Below are 22,905 nucleotides of genomic sequence, written 5' to 3'. Positions count from 1 at the left end.
AGCTAGCTATACTCAGGTTTAATCTACCATTTTCTACATTAGAAAATGCGTGTCCCAAGTCAGGAATATTACAGTTGTTCATTAAGTTGATGTGTTTGAGGTTTTTATTTTGCCATTTCATTAGGGACTTTCCGTTTCGAAATTTCCTCCGAGCTATTTTTGTGATATTACTTTTTTCATATATATATATAGCATATTTACCTGACGATATCGGGATATCGGCATTTAGTCATGTACCTATCGTGATTTGTTACAAACCGGTATTTCTATAAAAAAAAAATCGAAATGTTCAGGACTTAATCAAATCTATATTTGGGTAAGATGATGCAAGCATACGATTTTTATTGCGTCTGACATTTTGAGAAGCAAATAATATTTTACTACTTTATTGAAATATTGTGTAAAAACGTTAATTATGAGGTATGAGTGTCAAGTGGCTCAAGCATTTTTCTGGGGAAGTTTTAAAAGAAATATTTTTACAGTGTGTTAGCTTTCATTAGTCTTCACTATCCTATAGATTAACAACTTTTGGTTATATTTATAATTTAGAATCTTCATTGAAGGTTGAGCACGAATGCACAGTTAATCAATTATATTGAAGTGCCATGTGTATGCAAGAGAGCATTCCTTTGTATTATGTGTCGTTTCGGAAAAAAGGTATGCGAGTATTGTCTCCCTTTAACAAGCTCATTATTTTATGATTAAGTATAGGTTTCTGATATAATTTTGAATAATTACAAAATATATCAATTCAAAAGATTTCAGTTTTTGTTATTGGTGTATCAAAAACATTGATGTAAGAATATAATTTCATGATTGTAAACGTTTAAAATGATTTCATACCAATATAAAGATCCATTCATCATTTTTGTAAAAGACTATAAATGAAAGATTATCTATCTGCCATTCATGATAGATTTATTAGGGAAATGAATCAGTTATCTAATATTAATCACAGAGACCTCCACTAGCAAGCAATTTTTAATTGTAGCTTATTCAATGTTAAAACAATTTTCCACTATAAAGGAATGTTACTTTATACAAATATAATGACTTTGTTAGCTTAATATACAAATATGCTAATAATAAAATTAACAGTACCAATTTTTTTGCACCTATACATACAAATTAATAGCTCGTTAATAACTGGTTTAAAACAACGGTCAAACTACAATCAGAACCTTTTTCTTTATAGACATGTTCTTGTTTTATTTTCCAGTCACCCAGCTGAACTGTCTTAATCAGCACATACTCTTGGAATGTTAATAGTGTCTATTTGGTCTGTAGCCAAACTCTATTGTACACTTTCTTTTAATATTAAAGGGGATATACAAATAAATATAAATACAATGTTTATCAATGTGGTCAGATTTAATTATGTTTGTATGTTTATGTATAGCTTATGTTTATTGACTTGGTACCAGTCCTATAAATTGGAATTTTAACCAATAAAAAATAATGTACAAAAATATTGTTCCCCAGGGAGACCTTTTAAGTTAAAGGTAAGACCTAACGACAGTTTTCGTTTCAGTGTCATTGTAATTACAAGAAAGAATAAACACTTTTATTAAAATCCAAAGACTGCAACTTAAAATTGCAATTGAACTAATTAGATATCGCAAGAAACACCAGAAAATCATATTTGATTGAAGTGATTACAAATAACAATTCATATTTAAATATTGCCTTTGATGACTGTTCAATGTACTCAAATTAATTTCCAATGTGAAATATAGCAAAAACATATTTGATCTTGAAAGAACTATAGAATGAAAATCTTGTGTACTCATTTTTGGTTGTGGACCAAAATGACATGCACACGATACCAATATAATATTATATAACTTAAGCAAAAATTCTTAACATTGAAAATGACTCCTTGATTTAGTTACTGAACCATGACTTAGGGGGTCAATGTCGTTGAAAAGCAATCAATATTTCATGCTTTCACCAACTTTCCTTCAAGGAAAAGACCAATAAAAGTTACCAATTTGCCAGCCTGAAAAGTGAAAAATGAATTATAAAAACAGGATGAGATGAGCACATCAGACATACCATCAGATATTGCATGTGTTTCCCTCGGTTTTAGTTTGTTACCCCGATTTTGTTTTTTGTCCATGGATTTATGAGTTTTGAACAGCGGTATACTACTGTTGCCTTTATTTATGATGTTTAGTATGTAACAAAGACTATCAAATAAAAAGAAACCATAAATTCTTGTATCGTTTATTCTAGCAATGTCTGATATATATATATTTTACTGGATTCATGACATAAGACAAATATAGCACTCCCCAATAGTTGATGAAATAAGCCTACCACAATAAAACCAACATTTTATGATATATATACAATGATAAAATATATATTTCTACAGTTGTGTAAAATAATTTTTTCAACATACATTATACATTTTATGTACATAGCACTGGACTATCAAAGCAATGAACATGGCTTCAATAGTATCACTAACAATATCTATAATTTTTCATCTGGGATATGCCATTTTTTGTGTAGTGGTGTTTGAACTAAGAAAATATGTCAGCTATCTTTTCTTAATCAAATCGAGATGATAAATATCAGCTGTTTAGATTATAAAATACCCAAAATAGAGGAATTCAATCGAATATGAAATTATTCTTGATTGGAAAAATGAAAAAAAATAATCTCTAAAATTTCCCCTTAAATATGGAACCAAATGTCAAATTTTAATTCAAAATTAATAAAAGTCAATGAAAGAACAGCGAATATATTTCTTTTCGTGATTTTGAGGGATTTTTTTTTTTAGGATAGCAGCCTACAGGAAGTATGTAGTAGTTAAAACATTAAAAAGGTTTTGCCTTTATACATGAATCCCTCACTAATCAGTAAAATTAATCCATAATATTACTAAAACAATCTGAAGTTGAATAAATCAATAATGAGGATATAATGTGGTTAATTTAAGACAATTCATGGCATCATCTAGCAACTTTCAACCAGTTCACAGATACACAGGGGATTTTTTTGAAGTGAGGCTGATAACCAATTTTGGGTTGATTTTTTTCTTCATTAAATTTAAATGAAATATATTTAAAATAGCTTTCACAAAGTTTTTTATTTCAATGTTTGAAACTGGTTATCTAAATTTCTAATTTACAATACAATAGAAAGTCAATCGCTGATGATTTTCGTATGTGCCTGTTAAATTATATACATGGTAATGTCAAAACAAAACTGAAATCCATATATATGTAGCAAATTCTGGTAACCTAGCAACCAATCTACAACCATAAATATACAATTTACACTTCTTTATGAATCACAACTGAAAATTCAAATATATACAGAAACCATACAAATAAAGGTACCCACTGGTCAGTTGAAACCATACAAATAAAGGTACCCACTGGTCAGTTGAAACCATACAAATAAAGGTACCCACTGGTCAGTTGAAACCATACATATAAAGGTACCCACTGGTCAGTTGAAACCATACAAATAAAGGTACCCACTGGTCATCAAAATCCATGCAAATAAAAATACCCACTGGTCAGTTGAATCCATGCAAAAAAAAATACCCACTGGTCAGTTGAAACCATACAAATAAAAATACCCACTGGTCAGTTGAAACCATACAAATAAAAATACCCACTGGTTATTTATGAAGAAACCAAAGGAATATAAGTTATACAGAAACCATACCAATAAAGACTTTGGCTGGTCAGTTGAACAGAACCAGGAAAGTTCATTTTTCAAATGAAAATCTTAATTTGAGTTATTTTGTGAAATTAAAAGTTGATACATTCTCTGTACAGTAAAATCACAATGGAAACAAACCATATCTGTCCAGTGAAATGACAGAAGATACTTTATTTCTACAGTGAAACCTAAGTGGATAATGTATCTGTACAGTGAAATCACAGTGGATACTGTATCTGTACAGTAAAATCACAGTGGATACTTTATGAGTAGTGAAATCACAGTGGATACGGTATCTGAACAGTGAATCACAGTGGATACGGTATGTGTACAGTGAAATTGAGCATTAAATTCATATGAATCAATAGCTGCACTAACATCCATTAAATAAGAACATTCACAATATAATATGTTGGTAAGATTTACAGCATTTTTTTAATATAGATTTGTCTAAGCATGCAACCATTGGATTTTTTTCAGACATCTGTTAACAATCTATCCGTTAAAAAACCTAATATATACATAATTAGTTAATTATCTTTTCAAAAATTAAAACTTTTCACAAGATTTTAAAAGCACTTATAAAACATGAGACAATCACAGAATTGACACATCAATTGTAGTTGTATACAAAAAACCAGCCTAATTTCAGTAACATGAAAACCATTAAAAGGAAAAAACAGAAAAAATATCCTAGTGACAGATGGCTCGATAGGTCCTGATAGATTGCCGTCTTTTACTTGAAAGTGATCTTATGAGACATTTGGTGTCTAAAAAACACCATTATATTACATTACCCAGGAAAAATGCTATGTTGTGTAATGGTAATCAAACAAAGATAGGCCTATCTTTTTATATTTAAACAAATGTGTAGGTCTTCCTTAAATGTTAACTAGCAAGCGTAGAATATACCCTGTATTTCAAAATATTTTCATTAAAAGTCTTTTATCACAATTAACATCTGTTTTCCCCCCATCACATTTTCTTCAACACTGTTATTTACCTAAATCACTTCAATGCCATCAACAATATAACAAATAAACAAATCCTTGCATACTAGTACATATTACCCAAGCACTTTTTAATCATATCACAGTTTATACATATAATTTTAGTTATCTACACAGGACTTAATTACCCAGGGGAGACATAACACATCAATGTGTTGATTCTGATGATTACTCCATTCATTTTAAATATAAGTACAGTGAAACCTGACTAAATCGAATCCTGTATAAACCGAAAACCTGTATAGACCAAACATGTTTATGAGAACCGTCATATCAAATTATATGCGCTTTGAACCTGACAAAACCAAACTTCTGCCAAAACCGAACAAAATGTTAAGTCCAAAAGAGGTTCGGTTTAAACAGGTTTCACTGTATAAAATCAAAACTTATAAATTAACACTAGTATTGAATTTAAAACAATTGACCTTGACAGTGCTTTATGTATTCTTTCTAGAAATGGAATTTTCTATATAAATATGAAGTGCATTTTTGAAAGTGAAATTAAAATTTAGACTACATAGTGGCACAAATCTGGTTTTGATATTCTAAACATGTAACATGGAAAATGTCTGAACAGGTTACAAAAATTGTGAAATTATGTTCAAAGTTAAAATAGCCATTTACTCATTGTAACACATATTTACATCATATAATAATAATTGGGACTACATTTGACCAATGTTTATGAGTCAATGAAATCACCAAGTTTTACTAGATTCTCTTTTTCAACATATGATATATATTAAACTAGACACTAGGGATAACTTGGAATCGAAAATAAAAATCATCATCACGAAAAAAATAAGATCTTTAATGAAGACCCTTACATAATTTTACACTAACAGTAGGATAATACACTGTTCGTCAAAAGAATTAATACTTTAAAATGCCTAGTGTCTGCAAATGGGTGGTCATGAAGGGTTAGATTTCTGTAATTATTGGTAATAGGTGGCCACTTGTATATCTATCATCTCTGAAGCAGTGATTTCTTATTCAATAAATAAGATGTTTCCCAATGGTGTAAAGTTGACATAATTGTGAAGAAACTCATCATAGATACTATTAGTTAAATTTTGTACGCCCAACTAGCCTTTCATTTTCAAAAGATTCATCAGCCACGTTTGAATCAAAAAGGTTAAAAAGTCCAAATTAAGTATGCAGTAGATATTTACCTTGTGTAGTATTTCCAATGTAATTCCTACAGTATAATAATGTGGATTTGATGACCAGGAAATCATTTTACCCCCTGATATATCATATGCAGAAAAAAAATATCAATGTAAACCAAGGGTACATTATAATGAAACAAAAATATCAATGTGAACAAGAAGTGCCATCTTGAACATTCAACAAGACTTCTTACATTTTGTCTGCCATAACCGAGTACAAATACATACAAATATTACATATAAAACTATAAACATTACAAAACCTCTTGAGGACATATGTTTATCTGAATGTAGGTGTTGTCTGCCATTAAATGTTGAAATTTCATGGCATGATCACAAGAAAAACATGACTACATGTATTTCTAAATAAATCTAGAATCATTGAATTTTAAATTAAGAAACTGGGCTCTTTTCAGAGTGCTTACACTCATTGTGGTTGATTTTGAGAATTGTTTCATGTTTGTATTTTAATTTTGATTTTTACAAAGTGTAAAATATACTGAATTTCATATTGTTTTGATTGATAATAGGGTAATTAAATGCTACCCTTTTTTCCAGAATAATAAGCATCTCAAAAAAGCACAGTGGATTAATCAAAAGTCTATATTACTGGCAATTAAAGTCAGACATCACTTGTCTGGGACAAAATGGAACATATTCAAAATACAGCAGCACAATAAATCCTGTCAAGCAGAAACTATATTCAATAGGCATATCAATTGATTGATGTCTTGAGGAAATTGGGTGTGTTCAGAAATACCAAAGTAGCTTAAACTACAGATGAACTTCGAAACACTGATTCTTTTAAAAATAAATAACCAGATGATTTAGAAAAAAAAATATCAGTTTACAGGTCGGTTTTTTTTGTAATCTGTAGGACTTAATTTTCTGACAGGAAATTGGGGCATCATACTATGTCATAACAATATAATTCAACTACAAACATTAACAATTTTAGCTGAACTGCAATCTACAGGTGGTCTTATAACACAGGTTAGGTGGACATAATAAAACTAGAATTGTAACTGAAAAATTGAGAGGAAATGATAAATGTTTTATACAAGACCATCATGATACAGCCCAAATTGTAACCACACTGGGTCAAAACCAGTCTTAATGTCAATCAAGTGTGACCGATACTGTTCCAATAAATTACACATATGTGGTTCTCAGGTATTCGTTGGGCTTTCTAACATTTCCATGAGGAACGTGTCTATTGGTGTATCACCAATCAATTTAAAGAAAAACAAATGTTCCAGGCACTTTAGTCCAATACTTCGTAAGGCAGGTAGTCTGAGCAGTAACTTGGCAAATCGGCCTGGTTCTTCTGGATATCGGGTTTTACAGTATTCCTCCAATGAAGCGTAAACTTTCTCACGCAACTGTTCCACTTCATGGGTAGCAGTAAGTCCTTTAGCATCTATTGAACATAGAAAAAAATATGTGAAACAGTGTTTGGTGACCTATCATAATCATTGACCTATAGTTGTTAATTTCTGTCTCTTTTGATCTCATGTAGAGAGTTGCCTCATTGGCAATTATCTTCTTTTTGTATGGAAATATAAATAACTTTAACGGCTGATCATAAACTTGTAACAGTCAGCAGGTGATAAGCAAAGCATTTGTATATTGAGGAGGTGAATTTATCTTTTCATTTGTGTTTTCTTTAACATGCACGTTCTTGTTATAAAGCGTGGATTGAGTTATTTCCCTTTGTCCATTGAATAGTAGTTTGAATAGATATTTAAAACTTGTATAATTTTCATATGACTATTATATTAACACACCACTATTTTTGTAATTCTGACATTCAAGCATATATGTTTTATAAATAACTTGATATGGGCATATATAGATATTAACTTAAAAAATGTTCTCCTTAATAGCCTTTGTTCTTTGTACAAACAAAACATGTTTGAGAAAGGTGAAAATTTTAGATATGAAGAAACAAACTGTTAACAGATTTTTTTTTGCCGATAATTTTTTTGTTTTAGCCATTCCCAGCTGACTCTGCAGCTTCTTGTCTTACACAATATTCTAATTTTCTAGATGTATTTTTAAAAGGAAAATAATCTTCTGAGAATTCTATTATTCTTCCATTCACAGAAAGCAATCGCTAGCCAAATTCATTTGTTAACAGTATCCTTCTAACTGGATTTAAAGAGAAAATTTATAAATTTCATTAGGGAATGGGGATCTTGTCCCCTAAAGACCACAATGTCCCTAACCTTTTAGTCAATATTTGTATTTTCTTGAATGTATTTATATTTATAAGGAAAAACATCTTATATAGACTTATATTAGCGTTATTCCATTCACAGAAATCAATGGCTAGCCAAACTAATTGGTTAATAGTATCCTTATAATTGGACTAAAAGAGAAAATTCATAAATGTTTATGTGGGGAATGGGGATCTTCTCCCTTAAAGACCACAATGTCCCTAACCTTTGAGCTGAGTCAGTTTTATTATCACATTCCCTGAAAAGTTTTGTTTAAAGCCTGTATCATACCTGGGTTGTATAAGACTATAGCCCTAAGACAGCCAACTTCTGTCTTGTCCATTTTCATTTCCCTCATTTTGGCCACTAATTCTGTGAGGACTCTATCAAATATGGTTCCTACACCAGCCTGGTGAGCACTACTTCTATGTACATGTAAACCTGTAGCTAGTAATATACCATCCTTAACTACGGTAGATCTGTGTGAAAATGCAGCAATTAACAATTCATTCCAGCCTGCAAGTAGACAAACAAAATAAACATCAAAATATTTCCTCACACAAATGAAAAGGACAAAAACAAAATATATCAGTTGTTAAAAAGTCAAAAAGAGCATTAATAGTTCTTTTTTTGTTGGTCAATGATTTTTTTTCTGTGCAGAGGGGTTTGGAATTTAATTCATTGCAGATCACAATATAGAATTCAAATTTTATTTGTCTTTTTTCCAAACCAACCACAATTTAAAAATGGTTAATGACAAAAAAAATCTGAGCTGATCAATTTTTGCTCTTGCTCCTGTATGATATGTTCTGAGAGAAGAAGCGACAAATGCCAGTCATTTATTATACCTGGCCAAGTATTACACTCACAATCTTCATCACTCAAGGACAGCAGTGTGTACATAGATGGTCTACCACACAATGTTTTCAGCCGCACACATTGGGTGTAAAATTATTCATGTGTTTATGTATTTATAAAAAATATATATAAGATGAATATTATTATTGTAGTTGATCATTCATTTAGACAAGTGTTTTACTAGATTGACATATTTTTTTTTATTTAAATTTTGCCCCTCCCATTTATCTTGGTCTTTATTGATGGTGGACTCATAATGATAGAAGGTATGATTGCCCCTCCCATTTCTATCTTGCGCATTATTGATGGTGGACTAATAACGGTAGAAGGTATGATTGCCCCTCCCATTTCTATCTTGCTCATTATTGATGGTGGACACATAATGGTAGAAGGTATGGTTGCCCCTCCCATTTCTATCTTGCTCATTATTGATGGTGGACACATAATGATAAGAAGGTATACCAGCTCTCAGCAGTATCACTTGATCCTCCAATGGTAACTCTACAAAGTGTGGAATTCTCTTGGCCCATTCTACTAATGTAATCAGCTGTTTGTCTGCAGCCTGACATATGTTGGTAACTGCGTCTTTCTGTAATCAAATTTTAAACACAATTAAATTTCTTATTCTGATGCTATAGAAAGATGCTCATATGGAATCATAACCAGAAAAGACTTCCATTTTTTAAATGAGGATCTTGGAGAAAATAAAATTAGTTTTTTTTTCTACTTTTTTACTCTCACATGTCATTCACATAGTTGTTATTTGTTCCAACATACTGCATTTAGCACTCAATGAATCATAAAAAAAATTCCCAATGAATAAGAGATTTCTCTCAGTCCACATTTTGATGTCTTTTTAAGGTTGTGTCAGGTGTTATAACATAAACTCTCCATGATGTTATTCAATCTTGTCGGGAATTTAATAATTCATAAACCATATGTTGTCATATTTAATATGTAACTAAATGGCAAATTATCAAACAGTCATGAAGTCACAAAAATTGTAATCATTCCTCTGTTAAATGACACAGTTATGTACACTGCTATTTTAAAACAGACAAACTTTTCTTTTCCATCCTTGGACTATATACTCTGATCAGGCTCTCTATAATTCTAGTATCACTTCTTTAAGACAAGAGGCCACAATATCCACATTGTCACAATGTCTGAGGATAAGTGATCAGAGAAGTGAAAATATACAAGGCGACGTTATTAAACATATGTTTGTCAAGCATAAAACTGTCTTAGGGACAGGGGAAAGGACCAGTGATAGAAAGCTAAATAGATTAGAGAGTTTTCGGCATACCCACTCAACACAACATGAGGTTTTTTTGCTCATTTGCTGTGCTTACTTGTCAAAAAGTTCACATTCTTGCTTAAGGCTGATATTTTACGATATCAATGTGTAGAGAACCCTGATAAGTTATGTACAATCTATTGATACTAACATACAAATGTATATAATTCAACATTTCTACAAATAGGGGATAAAAAGTTAAGTGGAGATAGGTGGCTCTGGACAAACCAGAACGCGAAACTCGTGTAAGATGGTTTTTTTTGTTGTTTTCCTTGATCAATATGTTTTTTAACTTATTCTCAACGCAAAAACATAATAACACTTAATATAAATAGAGTTCTATTAAAATCAACAGGACAATGACATCTATGAATCATTGACAAGTACAAAAATCATTAAACATATGAATTAACAGCTTTACAGAAAAAAAAAGTTCATCTGAGTCTATGTAGCCTTTGAAAATACCAAAAGTGTTTGCTTTTATAAATTAACACCCAAAAACCTATTTCAATATAAAATTCATTATCCCATCTCTGCATATATACAAAAACGTTCAGAAATCACACATTTTCAAGTACATTTACTATTTAAGTCAAAGTCTATTAGCACCTTTGTTTTTCAGAAAAAGTTTTAAAAGTCATCACAATAAAGTCAATGCCCTTTGTCAAGAAAAAAATACCTTTTTCCACCATCACTTATATCAAAGATTAATCATACTATCATGACTACATTGTTTGCCTTAACTTCACACCTTTTTTGGTCTTTTTAATGTTTTTTGATTCAAGCGTCACTGATCTAGACAATACATGTGTCTTGTGTCTAAAATTATAAGACAGATATCTTTGATGTTTTTTTCCCCCCGATTTGATAAGTACATGATTTTACTTATCTGCCTTAAAATATTCAAGTATCATTTTAGCTTTCTTGTCAATTTCATTTTTTCACTTTCCACCTATTCCATGAACTAATGACGTCAATCATCACTAAACTAGTGTACATTTCTGTTAAGGCCAGCTGAAGGATGCCTCCCGGTGCGAGAGTTTCTCCCTGTATTGAAGACCCATTGATGGCCTTCAGATGTTGTCTGCTCTATGGTCAGGTTGTTGTCTCTTTGACACATTCCCCATTTCCGTTCTCAATTCTATTACCCACCTGAGTATCAATATATGTATCTGTATTAGGATCAACAGCTAGCTCCGCCTCTAAGATTTTCTCTACTGGCATATCATTGTTGGCTCCACTTGTACTCTCTACTTCTCCCTCCCCTTTCTCTTTATTCCTCTGTCTTTCTTCCTGAACAGCTGGAAAATAAATAAAAACATTTAAATTTAAAGGACTACTAAATAACGATTCTCTTTAAACATATAAATAAGCTGTTACACCATTAAATGTTCTCATTTCCATCTGCAAATAAAATAAAACACAATTAAATCTAAATTCTCAAAGATTAAGTTGCTCAAGCTTCATCAAACATAAGAATTGAAGGGAAAAATCACTTTCGTTTGTTTTTTTCACAAAAATATTTCAGTATTAAAAGGTGCTATCACTTTCTCACTTGAATGAAAATAGAGAGACATCAATATATATACATGTAAAATATTGAAATATGTCTTGATTTATTTTCCATAAAAAAAAGAATATTAATATATTTTCATGAAAAATGCTCTGTTAATTGTAAGGAAAGATAAAACTTGTGCATTAAAAACATAACATGAAACATAAATACAGCATAGCAGCTTTTATATCATACTTAAATAAATCATAAATAGAATAGATGTGCTCTTCACAGAGTGCTCTCCATAGAAAAAGATACTGTAATGAACCATGAACCTCTTTGATAATCAACAGAAAAAATCATTGAATAATGTCTTCACGTCTTAATTTGTAAGGGACTTTTAATTCATTTTCATTGCACAGGTCCTAATTACTGCCAGTCATGAAAGTAAGAGCTTGTTGAACACTATGTGTTTCTACACACCACACTGAAACAAGATAGTTACACTGTTTATCAAATGTTTAAATGCTCTGGGAAATATTTTATATCTGCTTTTTGCTGAAACATGGCAAATGACCAATAAGAAAACTGTAAAATTTGAACTAAGTAACCATGGTAACAAAGTAAACAGAACTGTAAAGAAAAAAAGCAACAATAATTATTACTATCATCGTCTGAGTCCTCATCCTCCTCATAATACTGATAGAGTTCTGCATCAACCTCTGAAAGTACACAAAGGAGTAGGTTCGGTTAGGGCCGTATTGAATCAAAATCATGTCAATTGTCGCAATATAAAAGTTGATCAAAAACATGAAAGAAAGTGAAGTAGAGCTAATTTCGGACATCTTTCTTGAAGCATATTTCAATTTACAAACCCCAAAAAGACTTTAAAGAGAGATTTTGGTTAAATTTGACAAAATTGCAAAAATTTCAACCAGATTCAGGTCTATAGCTAGGATACAGAGCCCAGGCTTTGGCAAGATATATGTAATTCAAGTATGTCAAATGTTATAACAAACATTTATACGTGATAAGATCTTATTTGTGGACAAATTCAGTTTATGATTCCAGTCCAAAAATTCAATTGAAAATTTATTTGGTTTTATTGAATTTCTTGGAAAATCAAAATGTGTCCTATTTCTGACTGTCATAAAAAGAAAGCCAATACGTAAAATTTCAACAAATAGACCTATAAACTATCTTTTCATTGTTTTAGCAAATGATTCATTGTGATATCAATATCAATAAATCCTAATTTGACATTAAGCCAGGAATCTGAGCCATTTAAGGGCCTTATCGAACATACTCCTTTCATACTTCTTCCTTTTTACTGAATCTAGATATTGCTTGCTTATTTATTTTGGTATTAAAAATACATGCAGTAAATTCAAAGTGAATAATAGTGTCTTTTTATCATTTTGTGTAAATACAAGATTTGATATTTGAATAAAGTCTACTTCTTTGCATTTTCGACTCTGATTTATTCATCATGCTGACTTAACTTCAACAAAAGATTACAATGTCCCTTATAAAAGTTTAAAAAAATTTGAAACATTTCTTTCTTTTCAAAAAGAAGAACTCAAAACTTCAACACTGAATTAATATGGAGATAAAGTTCAAAATCTTAAATAAAGCAGCAGAGCTAAAAAAATATTCATAGCAAAGAGTTAAAAATTCAATCTGATTTTTTTAAAAGTAATTATCAATGGTACAGAAAGACTATTTTTACACTTTGTTTGTCATGATAGAATAGCAAAAGAAAGCCAGACAATATATATCCTACCAGTCACATCTCTGACATCTCGTTTCATAACAAGATTTACTAATCTAATAAATAGGTTGGTGTATTTTCAGATTTATAATCAATAGTCACAATTGACAATATAAATAATTCTGTTATAGATATTGATTTCAACTGGACTATAACAGCTGAATGAATACTTCTACAAACAAATACAAATCAAAAGCCTAATTAACAATACACAACACTGGTAGAGAGGCTCGGTCTTCATTTCTTCAAGAAATTTACAGCTTTTAAAGAACAATTACATTGTATCTGTGCAGAAACTAAAAAAAAAATGGAAAAACTCGTTAATTTCTTCCTTAACTAAGAAACATATATTGGAACATTAAAGTGAACAATAAGAGATAGCAAGCTTTGATCTCTACAGAATAGTACACATTGCCAAGTTGATCTAATTATAAAAGCATTGCTACATTCCAATCATTTAGCATGCAATCATAAAAGTTTTAAAAACTCAATTCCAAATTTATTTTATTTCACTTATTACAGAAACAAAATTAAAATTTCTTTATCCAATTTGAAAATTCTCATGATTGTACTTGATTTGAAATGAACATTTTCATCCTAGTAAAATGTCAAATTTTTCCATCTTAGTTGAATGTCAAACAGTGTAATAATAAACAATAAAGTTAGAAGAGACACAATTGTTATACACAGGAGGGACAGAAAGTCTAGAGGTTGACTTCACAAACAGTGAAACCTGTAATTGATTATCAAAGCTTGCTATTCTTATTTCAAATCTTGCTTTTATCCTTCCCTTCTTATTTCAAATCTCGCTTTTATCCTTCCCTATCTCCTACTAAATCCCTTGTTATACTATTGACTGTGAAAAAATAATATGAATCTTTATTTCTTTTTTTATTTCGTACTTTGGCATACCAATTTATTTATTCCCACCCTTCTGAAAATTGACAGCTGATCATTCTTATCAAAGAGAACAAGGAACCTTGATAGACAAAGTCCAAAAATATTCACTCATTCTCTGAAAATGAAATGAAAATCCAAAAAATTACCAAATTATAAATCTGAATAGCATAAAATGTATCAAAATTGTAAGTGTACACCAAGTAAAAGCAGAAGCTATAATTATTATTTTTTACAATCAAATATTTGGAAAGAGTAAAAAAAGTATGTCATCAACGTACATGTAAACAACAGTTAAAATAATAATTAATTTACTTAACGACTGAAATAAAGCATGACCTATTTGATTAAAATGTTAATCACAAAAATAGTCACATGAGGAGGTAAATAAAAGACCATCTTGATAATCAAATTAGGAAACACTGATTGAGTTGTCATGGTAACCCTTTCCCAGATGTAACGAAAACTCCAGAAAATGTTAAAAAGTCTAACTTCATAATGAAGCTGACATACAAAGTTATTTGATTCTAAATATGTGTGGATTGATTTCTGATTAAAAGGGTTACCCAAGAAATCTAATATAACTAGCAATAGAAAATATTTCACTCGCAAATGCTTTCTAATGAGCTATTTATTATATACACAATTTTTGTACAATATATGAAACAGTAAAGAGTATTTAATTTTTCCTTATAAACTTACTTATTAGAAGGAAATATTGCCATTAAAAAACTACATTGATTTTTTTTTGTAGAGAGGTTTTCTATTTCAAATATCAACATACATGTATTCTATTTATAAAATATTTTTTGACTTTATTTTCTTTTCTAATTTATATAAAAAATTCTAAAAGTCTGTACATGTATACATTTAAATGAAATATTTAAATCATTATAAATGTTCTATTAATTAAATTACATGATTGAATAGCAAACATTCTACATGCATGTTTTAAGCCAGTTAAAAAGTATAATGAACTTAAACATGTGGAAGAAAAATTTAAATTGCGCTAAAACAAAACTTATTGATAATTTTCTCTCTTATTCAATTTTTCGTTTCAAGGCACAGCAATCTAAAAAGCCAAGCCTGTGGCAGGTATAGGAATAACTAAATACTCGATACTATTTGCAGACCATGCCATTTTTGTGTGAAATATTTAGATTTATTGGTCCTATTTACCACCCCATGATGATCCGCTGTTATCTGCAGGAGGAGCTACACTTTTCACATCTGTAAATGATAAACAATTAGACTGAATTCTAACAATATATACAATGTTTGGACCACTGTGAACTCGAGTTGTTCAAAAACTAATCTTCATAATCAGTTCATGATCAGCTTGTGATTTTAATTTGTTCAGGGTTCTCACTAAGAATTGTAGTAGCGAGTCCAGGAACATGATTGCTACATAATTGAAATTAAACATTTCAGTCTCCATGACATACATGTAATCGAGCAAAGATTATTAGATGATAGAGCATTAAATTTAAATTATTTTCAAATTTAGCTAAAAAATTATGATACATGTAGATGTGCTCAAATGATACAATATTTTACAATCTTGATTCAACTTTTGACTCAAGTATTGAAAACATTTGATTCCAGACATGACTCAGAGGCTTGCCTTAGTATATGTAGAAACCTGTTTTTCTATTTCTTCCCTAGTCAATCAGTACAATCAATCTTTTTGATAACACTTTCTTTTTTTATTTTCTCTGATCAGCTTCACCTGAAGACTGTCAAGCTACAAGTATAATTATTGACCTGAGCTGGGTTTTCCAAGCACCAGTTCAATAACATTACCTTTAGTAACTGACTGTCTTATCTATTAACACGAATGTAATGGAATGAAGCATCCAGGAAGTGTTCAACATCATCAGCCACAAGTCTCATGGACATCTCTTAAGTATATGTCATCAATAATTCAAAACTTGATTGATTTGACAGGAAATTTAAATATGAAGAAAACTGAGCTGTCAGAAAAATGTCAATTTCATATAAAAAGACATATGCAAGTACATATCCAATTCCGATAGAAAATCACAATGAAAAACTACAGTTAACAACAATTAAGTCTTATAAACGACAAATAACTGTCACAGATTGATTTTTTCCAAAGGCATTTACAACAAAAACATTGCTGAGATTTCAAAATCAATTTAAATTTCTACTTTTCTGAACTAAAACAAATCAATTACGTTTCTTTCAGTTTCTGAAATGTAACATTTATTGAATAAAATCAAGCATAGGCAGGAAATGAAGTGTTAAGCCAGGACAATTAATCATTTTTTATCGTAAAAATGTGCATATATTTTAGTGAAAAAAAGTAGATATTTTCCGTGTAAAAAAATTGTTCAGTGGGAGACGATTTGTTTTAAAAGGTATCCTGGTCTAAATCAGGATACCAATCACTGAAATCTAGAATATCAATATGAGTTTCTATAGTTTTTTTGGGTGAAGGTAGGGTAATGTATGAACATCATGTGAAAGTGGAAAGATGGAGGACATTTTCTTGTCTGAGATGGGCGGTACTCCAAAATATCTAAAAGTTAACTTTTATGTCAAAGAAGCCATATGTTCTTGTGGTCATGTGGAAACCAACCAATCAACATCATCAACGTTTCTTTGTTTCAAATTTTCGATCTTTTGTACCATATTGACTCAACTCAAATTTAACCAAACCATTATAATTGTCTATTTTCTACTGCTATCATATGATTTGTCCCCAGGTTTTCAGATTTAACTTTTGATTATATATCCAAGATAAGTTTTAAAGCGTCAGTCAACGTCAGTCAATCAGATACCAAAAACTATTACATTGTATTAACCAAACAGCAACTCAAGTTTTCAGATGAATTAAACATTTAAAACATGTACGCCTTCTGAAGAAAAAAATAATAGAAGGGTTTTCTGATCAACTTTTACATCTTACTTTATTACACCTACATATCTTAACATTACAGTTTTATAAATGAGACTGTTGGTTTTTCAATTAACACAAGTTTAAATGTGGATAAACTAAAAGCTAAAAGAAAGTGTTCCAACACAACACAATAAAGCTATATATATAGATAGTCACACACAACCAGTTATCTCAGGAAAACATATTGTATCTTTTAATTCTTTGAAGAAGGATCAATAATTATGGAAATTTGTCAAATGCCAAAAAACCTGAAGCACTTTAAAATGAGTCAGATTTGATAAAAAAAAACAACATAAAATGTGTCCCAAAAAAATCATATCAAATATAGGTTTAATATGATTGAAGTCCAAAATAATTCTAATCAAAATCAATTAAGGCCAAAAAAAATAATACATGTGTTTCTAACGGCTGAAAAATAAGGGTAGATAGATCTGCAATATCCGTTTACTTTACAAACATTCTTAATACAAAAAAGAAGATGTGGTATGATTGCCAATAAGAAAACTATAGGTGGTTACTACTAAGGAATCAGTCTGACTTAGACAGTGTTTGTTCCAAAATGGCATAAAAAGTTTTAGGAAAGGCACTAAAAATTCGGGTAGGTAAGGGTTAGGGAAAACACATGTATTATTTTATTTGGCTTTAAAGAAATAAGAGTTCAAATATAAAGAATAATAACAATACTACTTTGTTGATGGGTTTACCTTCTCTCTTCATTCCCATGGTTAAACATTTCATGTAGCGGCAGTACTGACATCGGTTTCTCTGTCGTTTATCAATGATACAATTTCTGTCATCACGGCAGGCATATGTCAAATCTTTCCTCACTGTTCTCTTGAAAAATCCTTTACAACCTTCACAACTGTAAATGTAAAACAGACTATTTCTTTAAATCCATCCTATTTCTGAAGCTTAAAATAAAAATATGTAGTTATTTATATGTACAATGTATAACATATATGTGTTGTTGATTCATACATGTATATATATGTTTAATATTGGTTCACTGTTTACACAATATTTTGTATTAAAGTATGTTTACTACTGCAGTTTACTGATGTGAAAAAGGCTTTCCGAAATTGTAGACATATACATGTATATGAGAAAGAAAAAGGTCAGAAATTCATAATGGAACAATATCTGCTTCTTATATATCAGCACAATTATATCTGAAGAACTCTTTAAATTAGTGGATTAATCAGGCCTGAAGGATGGAATATGTGCAAACTCATGGTTTATGCAATGAAGGGGCATAAAACCTCCCGAACAGCAAAAGTGACAAGTGTCCAAGAATTTGACCTCAATTTTGTCATCTAACATCATCAATATCCTACTAAAAATTTGAAAGTATTCCATGATTGAACAGGTTCTAATTTATTGAATGGTAACAACTGGATCCACCTAAAGGCATGTTGTATGAACATAAATCAATAATCAAATGTCCATTGGAAAACTGATTATTGAACATGTATTTTACACCATATGTATACACCAGTTTACACATGTTGTATTTTGTTAAAGTTAACATTGTTTGCAATAATTAGTACATTTAAATCATATATTTGGAAGCCCATGCAGAAAATTCATAGTTGGAATTTGGAGGGAGGCAGGCATTCCAAGAAGATTTATTTTTTATAACTATACAATTATAAATCATATATCTACCCAATTATTTTTTTTATTTGCTCTTGATCGAGCATGTTAGGCATTAACAATTCAATATTTTGTAAAAATCAAAACTATTCTGTTTCTAGAATAAAACATGTACAGTACATGTATGTACACCTGCATTTAGTTAAGATGCTTGTTGTATTTTCACATAAAATTACATTCTCTTAATTTTTATAAAAACACTTGTAAATTGGTTTGATAAATTGGTTGTTCTTATAATTCACATAAAGATTAAAAGTGGCAAATACATTCATGCAGATCCAGGACAAGGACAATTTAACAACAACAGTATATCCAAAACTCTGTCTGACCGACAAAATGTCAGACATATAATAGAATTTCTCTTTTGACAAACAAACACTTATACAGTTTGGCACAGACTGCAACGAGTCCAAATAATTGGTTTGTTAAACATTACAGACTTCTCAACATCTTTTTTACGCCTGGTGGTCCTAACTTTTCTTTCCATTGCAAAATAATAGAATTGTGTTAGTCCTTCAAATACATTTTGATGGTGCAACCTGCAATGACCTGGTGAAAGTGAGTTGATCAAAAGGAAGGACAGCATGTTTTAACTATCACTAGAACAAGGAAGATATGTTGGTGTAAAAATATAGCCTAGAACAAAAACGTTCAAACAGGCCATCCCAAACAGTACCATGTACAAACCCTTTTAAATTGTTTATACATTTGTACAAGCTAAAGGTTTCTTTTACTGGAAGGGATTTTTGGGGGTCATTTTTTCCATACACTTGCATCATAATTTCAAGGCATATATGCCTGATACTTTATAATACCATGCTTAATAGTTTAACTTATATACATGATGTACATGTAGTCATGTATGCAAGATTCTTGTAGTACTTGAGGATTTTAAGTGTACAAGATATGCAATGTGACAACTTTCCACCCAAGGCTGCAATCTAGTAACATGTCATTAAACCTACCCTGGATCACCCACGACAAATGTACGAACTTAGGGACCGATTAAAAACCATCCCATTTCACAGCACACAATTTATTAAAAAAATAAATCTAATTCAATAGTCATGATAGTGGTTAAAAATAATCATATGATAGGCATAATCTATTTTTACAAGCTGAGTGACTTGCATGTACCTATAAAATCCATATTTTCAGAAGCTCTGTCTTCACATTTATATAAAAATTATAATGTGAAAGTTTAAGCTTTCCATTTGTGAACTTTCCATTTCTATGTAGCAACATTCCAGCAGCCCCTGTATATGGAATATATCTTTCAGTTGATACCACATAGGGCTTGTATTTCCTATTGTGATTTCCTTGATAGATTTGGTTTGATTTTTTAACTTTTACACCATTTTTAAGCTCTGCTTTTGGGCTATTTTGTGGCAGCAAAATTTTATAGGTGAAAGAAAACCACTGACCTTTGATAGGGAAAAATTACAATCCTAGTCAAATAAGATTGAAGTTGAGTGCACCTGCAGGAGTGAGGGTCCAAACCCACAACCTCAGTGTTGACCCGCTAGTACAATGTAAAAACGTATACAGTAGTAACTACTTAGACCACTAGGCCACCGAGGTCTCTTCCATGATAGAAGGTTGCTGCTCACAATGGAGATATAAATTAAACATGTTAAACCAAGAGTTCCAAGTAGTGAACTTGAAGTTGAAATCATCCCTTTGCAAATTCGTAACCTTTACAGAGTTTTAACAGATGAAAGCTGATATGTTGCTGATGTTGTAACTACAATCCCATCCCTTTTCAAGAAGTTTGACCTACCAAATTATACATTTAACGGGTAAGTACTAACATGAGCAACATGTCAGGTGCCTACCCTAGAGCACCTGAGATCACCCCAATTTTTGGGGTTCATATGTTCATGTTGCTTAGTCTTTAGTTTTCTATGTTGTGCTTTGTGAACTATTATTTTTCAGTTGGTCTTTTTCTTATTTAGCCACTGTGTTACAGTATCAAGTTTATTTTTGAGTGAGTTTGGATGTACCTCTGGTATATCTTCCACCTCTCTTTTACCTATAAACTCCATTATGTTTTCCAGAAGCTCTGTCTCCATATATACAACTTACATTTAGACCTACAAACCACATTATGTTTTCAAGAAGCTCTTGTCGCCACATAAACAACTTACCTATAAACTCCATGTTTTCAAGAAGCTCTTGTCGCCACATAAACAACTTACCTATAAACTCCATAATGTTTACCAGAAGCTCTTGTCTCCTCATACACATCTTATATTAACCTATAAACTCCATAATGTTTACCAGAAGCTCTTGTCTCCTCATACACATCTTATATTAACCTATAAACTCCATAATGTTTACCAGAAGCTCTTGTCTCCTCATACACATCTTATATTAACCTATAAACTCAATAATGTTTTCCAGAAGCTCTTGTCTCCTCGTATACAAAGTTACCTATAAACTCCATAATGTTTCCCAGAAGCTCTTGTCTCCACATATACATTTTTTACAGAAGCTCTTGTCTCCTTATATCCAACTTACCTATAAACTTCATAATGTTTTCCAGAAGCTTCTCCTCATATACAACTTACCTATAAACTTCATAATGTTTTCCAGAAGCTTCTCCTCATATACAACTTACCTATAAACTCAATAATGTTTTCCAGAAGCTCTTGTCTCCACATATACATTTTTTACAGAAGCTCTTGTCTCCTTATATCCAACTTACCTATAAACTCCATAATGTTTCCCAGAAGCTCTTGTCTCCACATATACATTTTTTACAGAAGCTCTTGTCTCCTTATATCCAACTTACCTATAAACTCCATAATGTTTTCCAGAAGCTCTGTCTCCACATATAGCACATATATGTTTAGTAGAGAATGCATTGGTTGGCGATCCAATGGATCCCGGTGAGCCTACAGACATCATAGATGACGGGGATGTTACTGATGATGAGGGGGACAATAAACCTGGTGACTGCATGGGACCAGACCCTGGTGAGGGCTGAGTGGAAGGCATGGGCATCTGTAATCCTGGAGGAAATCCACTAAAGAAGTTGTGACCAGGCATCTGTAGCTGTCCAATGTCTGGTTTAATATCAGGAGGAGAATCTAACCCACCCATAGAGTTCATGGACCCCATCTGTCCAGCCATGCCTCCTGATGACATTCCAACAGAACTCCCAACACTGCTGTCAAGTGAATCTATAAAATAAAATGCTGAAGTTATTGATTGCCTGATATCATAAAAATGATTTACTTTATTGCCAATATATATTAACATATTGACCTAAGGGGATCAAATCACATGTCTGTTAATGTATGAAGAATGAGTATTTTTAACTTTTGGGATCATTATTCTGCTGAACATGCTGTAAGCAGTGTAATTTGATAGGCTTATTAAATTCTTAAGAATATGGATTTTGGTCTTAGTTGGTTTGACATGGATTTGTTGTTGTATAATTATTTCAATGGCACAAAAATAAACAAGTCTATGCGTCTGTCAAGCAAAAAAAAGGAATACATTGTATAATGTTTTAAATGTAATATGAGTTTGAAACAAAAACTTAAGGAACATCTTATTACGCTCTAATGAACATTATGAAGTAGCAAATTCCTTTTGAATTAAGAATGTATGATGTAGGCTCTTGAGTAACAAACTTGTACTGGTCATTAAAGTCAGAAAAATACTTCATTAAAGAACCTTTGGGAGCATGTTCACATACCCCACATCTTCATATTGTCACTGGAGAAACAAAATCTCACTTCGCAAGTAAAATGAACACAATCAAATGATTCAAAGGAGCTGCGATGAAATACTACTGTTCAGTTTTTTTGGGGAATTTAAATTCCAAGCGAGAGGAGTCAACAGTATAGTGAGGCAAATAAGTTCAAAGGGGCGTAACTCCTTATTATCCTTATTATCTGAAAAGGTTTCCTGAAATTCTGTTG

At 31.1% G+C, this 22,905-nt stretch overlaps 1 protein-coding gene across 11 annotated transcripts in view; it reads right to left on the bottom strand.

The window, feature by feature from the left end:
* Positions 1-2,210: 2,210 nt before the first annotated feature.
* Positions 2,211-22,905, bottom strand: part of LOC134708257 (retinoic acid receptor RXR-like) — a 52,710-nt gene continuing 32,015 nt past the window's right edge. For 7 of the 11 annotated variants that reach the window (XM_063568651.1, XM_063568661.1, XM_063568660.1 and 4 more), the window contains exons 2-8: positions 21,768-22,158; positions 18,025-18,182; positions 12,395-12,451; positions 11,387-11,535; positions 9,400-9,526; positions 8,371-8,595; positions 2,211-7,280 (exon numbers count right to left, since the gene is read on the bottom strand). In XM_063568651.1, coding sequence (XP_063424721.1) covers positions 7,030-7,280; positions 8,371-8,595; positions 9,400-9,526; positions 11,387-11,535; positions 12,395-12,451; positions 18,025-18,182; positions 21,768-22,158 — 1,358 coding nt within the window. In that variant the 3' untranslated portion in view covers positions 2,211-7,029. Of the gene's footprint in view, positions 7,281-8,370; positions 8,596-9,399; positions 9,527-11,386; positions 11,536-12,394; positions 12,452-15,576; positions 15,628-18,024; positions 18,183-21,767; positions 22,159-22,905 lie in introns of all 11 variants that reach the window. The other 4 variants (XM_063568652.1, XM_063568656.1, XM_063568654.1 and 1 more) reach the window with 2 other exon arrangements.

Source organism: Mytilus trossulus, chromosome 2 (genome assembly GCF_036588685.1).
Source record: "Mytilus trossulus isolate FHL-02 chromosome 2, PNRI_Mtr1.1.1.hap1, whole genome shotgun sequence".
NCBI classification, from domain to species: domain Eukaryota; kingdom Metazoa; phylum Mollusca; class Bivalvia; order Mytilida; family Mytilidae; genus Mytilus; species Mytilus trossulus.
Note: the sequence above shows the minus strand (reverse complement) of the source record. Positions and strands in the feature narration are given on the sequence as shown.